Source organism: Miniopterus schreibersii (assembly GCF_964146895.1).
Source record: "Miniopterus schreibersii genome assembly, chromosome: 5".
NCBI classification, from domain to species: domain Eukaryota; kingdom Metazoa; phylum Chordata; class Mammalia; order Chiroptera; family Miniopteridae; genus Miniopterus; species Miniopterus schreibersii.
The window spans coordinates 63,539,657-63,544,665 of record NC_138106.1 but is presented as its reverse complement, the minus strand read 5'-3'; the positions used below and the strand labels follow the sequence as shown (position 1 = coordinate 63,544,665).

General features: G+C 32.6%; 1 protein-coding gene across 1 annotated transcript; it reads right to left on the bottom strand.

The window, feature by feature from the left end:
• Positions 1-2,536: 2,536 nt before the first annotated feature.
• LOC308558142 (olfactory receptor 5K16-like) lies at positions 2,537-3,463 on the bottom strand (the record flags this gene model as incomplete). Its single annotated transcript, XM_081139367.1, has 1 exon — positions 2,537-3,463. One exon carries the CDS (start codon positions 3,461-3,463, stop codon positions 2,537-2,539), a length of 927 nt encoding a protein of 308 aa, XP_080995493.1.
• Positions 3,464-5,009: the final 1,546 nt, after the last annotated feature.

Genomic DNA, 5,009 nt, shown 5'->3' with positions numbered 1-5,009 from the left:
TTTGGGGAAAATTTGAGAGTTGCTTTTTGGTCATGTTAAATTTAAGATGTCTTTGAAACTTCCAAATAATGATGCCCTTCTTGACAGTTGGATACATGAGTCTGCAGATTAGAGGACTGGAAATATACATTATGGGTCATCTTCATATTGATGATATTAAAAGCCATAAAAAATACATGGAGTATTATAAAAAGAAAGAATAAAAATGATAGAATAGAGAACCTCACATCTGAAACTTACAGAATCCTAGCATTCAGACTATGGTTAGAGGCAGAAGAATCTTTTCCAATCATAAAAGTCGTTACTGCTTCACTTAATTACTTCTCAAAATGTCTCTCTTTCCTACTAGAATATAAGTGTAGATTTTGGGACTGTCTTTTTTTGTTTTTGTTTTTATTGAACAGAAATAGACCCCTCTGCATGTGTAAGTGCCTGTGAGTGTATGATTGCATATGAACAAAAAGAAGTCATAAGAAATCAGTGAGTAAGGAAAGAGTTAGATAATAAATGCTTTTGAACTACTGGTTAGCCATACAAAAATCAAATTTTAATTCTCACTTTACAAGGTTTTAAAATGAATCCCAGTTGAGTAAGAGTGCTATGTATAAAAATTTAAGCTATGAGAAAAGAAAAATTCAAGTTATGTTTATAAAAGATCTCAATGAGGGGAAACAAATTTCAACACAAATGGAAGAGATAAATAGCTAATCAATTTATCTAGACCATTCACTTATCAATTCTTTCTTTCCTCATTGATTTGTGTTTCTCTTCTTATTTTACATGAGAGTATTAAAATGTGGAGAACCTGATTTTTTCAATTGGTCTGTTTACTGATTCTTGATTTAAGATAAAATTGTATTATCTATTGGAACTTCATCATATATTTTAATCTATATACATCAAGTCTATTTGTTTTATTGATTATTATTTTTCTAGAAAAATTTTAGAACTATTTTGCCAGGATCTCAAAGAAGTTCTCCTTGAATATTTCTTTGTGTTAAATTAATCTCTGGATAATTTTTGGAGAACAAGCCAAATAAAGTTACATCTTCAATTCATGCCATCTACTAATAAATTCCAGGCAGAATCAGAATTGAAGTACAAAAATTTAAACTATAAAAAAAAAAGGAAAAGAAAAAGAAATAAAGAAAGAGGAGGGCTTTGGAAAGCAAGGAGGAGAGAAAAGAAAAAGAGGAAAAGAAATATTAATTAATAGTAGATCTCAGATTAAGAAATTCTAAACAAAGAAGTGAAAACATCATATAGTACAAAAATAAATACATATGAGCATATAAAATTTAAATTTATATCAGTTATAAATAAATAAATAAATATTAAAATAGTATTAATACACAGAAATCAATTGCCACAAATAGTTTCAGCAATTTAATATTTTTTCTCTGTAAACAGTTGTATAAATAAATTAGGAAATAACAGGGAGACTTAAAGAAAAATTGAACAGATAATTTATTGAAGTAAAAATGGCCAATAAACACAACATATTAATTAATTTCATTATTACTTAAAAATATAAAAACAAAAGTGACTTTATTAATGTTTTTATAGTTTTTAAAATATATATCTTTATTGATTTCAGAGAGAGGAAGAGAGAGAGAGAGAAACATCAATGATGAGAGTCACTGATCAGCTGCCTCCTGCATGCCCCTGACTGGGGATGGAGCCCGCAACCCGGGCATGTGCCCTGACCGGGAATCGAACCCCAATCACCTGGATCCTAGGCCGACGCTCAACCACTGAGCCACGCCCGGCTGAACTATTAACGTTTTTAAATGCTTATTGAGTGTTTACCATGTAAGTTGCTGTTCCATATTCCATAATACATAATATGATTGATGCTTATAAAAAGGTAAAGGGCCTTACTACAGGTTAAAGTAGATCTTAATCTACTACAGCCAACTTGTTATAACTCATTGTTAACTATTCTACATAATGTATATGTGACTGTGTGTGTGTGTATTTCCTCTCATTCCATTTTCCTCTCCATTTGTAGGTCTTCTCTAGATTAAACTTCATTACTTTAAAAATGGATTACTGCAATTAATATGCTTCTAGCCTCTCTCCCCTAAACTAATCTACATGTGTCTGCCAGGTCAGTTTTCTGAAATGAAAATGATGAGACTCCTGCTAGGAAATTTTAAATGTTTCAAACCCCCTACATAGGATTAGATGTAATGTCTTCCATGAAATAGACAAGGTTAATCAAGGCAGACTCTTCTGCACATTTAAACATTTAATTTTGATGATGTGCTGATTTCTTTGGAACAATAGCCCGACACAATTCCATGAGAGTTGATAATGAAAGTTACCACTGAGTTTCCTCCTGCTTTACTTGGTAATGGTGGAATTTGGATGAAGATTTGACAGACAATTTTGAAATTCCATTCATATATCTTTTAAAAACCAATCTAACCATTTAGAGATTATTATTTCATATAAAACACATTTTTAGGTTTCTATGCCCCTTATCTGTGAAGCCATTTTAATACATTAAAATGTTTTTCACTGAGGATGAAGTTCACTTAAGAATATGATTCTTCGTAATTTTTTTCAGAACACTTATTACCTCCTTATTTCTCAGGCTATAAATAAAAGGGTTTAGTACAGGAATTACTATTGTATAAAAAATTGCCACCAGCATATCTTTATCCCCTTCGTCAAGTGGGCGAATATACATGAGAAGACAGATGTAGAATGTGGAGACAGACAGAAAGTGGGACGCACAGGTAGAAAAGGCTTTACCTCTCCCTTCTCTGGATTTAATCTTGAAAACAGCAAAAAGGATGCAAATATAAGAAATCAAGACAGTGGCAATGGTGAAGATTTGAATTGGCATTGAAAAGATATATATCATTAATTCATTGATGTAAGGGTCAGTACAGGAGAGTCTATAGAGTGGAAGGATATCACAAAAAAAATGGTCAATTTGATTAGACCTGCAGAAAGTTAACCTCAATAGAAGCCCTACATGGATCACGGAATGCAGATTACTAGCTATGAAGATCCCTGTGGTCATCTGAATGCAGAGCTTCTTTGACATCATGGTGTGGTACTTCAGGGGGCTGCAAATGGCCACATAGCGATCGTAGGCCATTGCCGCCAGGAGGAAGCACTCTGCAGTTTCAGCAAGGCAGAGAAAATAAAACTGTACCATGCATTCATTGAGGGAAATCATTCTGTCCTCAGAAAAGAAGTTCTCTAACATCTTGGGGGTGATGGCACAGGAACAACAGGAATCCGCGAGAGCCAGGTTGCCCAGAAAGATGTACATTGGTGTGTGAAGGTGAGGCTCCATGATTATCAGTGCCACCAGGCCGAGATTACCTATCATGGTGATCAGGTAGGTGGCAGAGAACACCAAAAACAGAAGGTTCTTCAGCACTGGATGATCTGTAAATCCCATGAGGACAAACTCAGTTGTCAAGGAGTGATTTTCCTTAGTCATTCCTGGCTTCTTGGCTGAGATAGAAATCATAGAGAAATGAGATTCTAAAGCAGAGGGGCTCTCATTCTCCCCGTTAATATTTCCATAGACAAAAAGGAAACAACTCTCTTCGCTCATCCTATGCTGTCTCCCGAAAACTAGCATATGCACAGTAGGTCCAGTCTGTGAGAGGCAAAGTATCACAGGCAGTGTCCACAGGGCTGTCTAGAAATGCCCATGTGAAGTCCCAAGACATGATAGCTTTTGCTGCATGAATGATCCAAAGCTGATGTGAAATTTCCGAGTCAGTGTATATAATTTGGCATTTACAGAATTAAAAGACATTTTTTTTATGTTGTCTTTTTCTCCAGGAAAAAATAAACAAGTTTAAAATACTTTCTTATGGGATTGATGTGTTTGAAAATAAATTGCTCTTTAGACATTTGAAATGTCTAATATTAAAAACTCCACAGAATCACAGTGAGTTTTTTAAATGGTTTCTCTAGCTTAGTATCCTTTCACAGCTAGGTTTACCAAGGGATATTTAAAAGAAAGACCTACTCATCTTTAAGACAGGGTGAGAATATAGGTTAATTTTTATACCATTTTATATTTAGTTCAACATTCTGATCTTACTCCTATATTAATATAACACATTTCCCAAGAAATAATTATTCTTAATTATTTGTTTATCCTAATATTTTCTGTCTCTAGTTTTAAGTATCCTACATGCACACCTAATATTATGAGATTTGGCAACTAAGTCTCCACTCACAATGTTCATATTCCTCATGATAAATACCTATCTTGTACTCTCTTTTGGAGGTTCTGCATTCATTATATGATTATTTACATTACAAACTCATTTACTCCTAACCCACCATATGTTTATTGGAACTCAGTAAACACCCAAGCTTATTATTTACTACAGTTTAGCAACCATAATATTACAAGAAACATGGTTTTTTAAGAATGTTAACATCATCTTTCTTTTCTTACATAAATTGCTAAAAATATTTAGCCTCAGCATTTTTTCAGTAGACAGTTTTTAAAAAGAGCCTAGAATGGTTAATCAGAGTACACTGTTTTTAAAACATATTTTGTTTAGTTTTTTCTATTTCTTATCATTGTTTACACTGAATTTAATATACTATTTTTCTATTTCTTCATATAGTGTGGTAAGGTTTTCTGGAGTCTTATCACTAGAGGATTATAATCAAATGAATAGAATAAGTTTGTCTTTTGAATTTTAGGTCCATAACACTTTAAAAATACTGTTTAGAATTATAGTATTTTGGAAAAACTAAGTAAAAGTATGCAAAACATACACACAGCTTTTTATTATTTTAGCAAAACATAATGGCAAATCAATTAATAATAATGTATCATATGAATTCTGGTTTTGTTTTCAATAATCACTATTTTATTTAGAAGATAATGGATCAGAATAATGAGTAAAAACTCACTCTCCTTCCCCCAACGTGACATGCATATTATTCAACTAAATTAGAAATCAATTTTACTTTATATCCCATAATTATTTTACAAAGTTAGTAATAGCCTTACC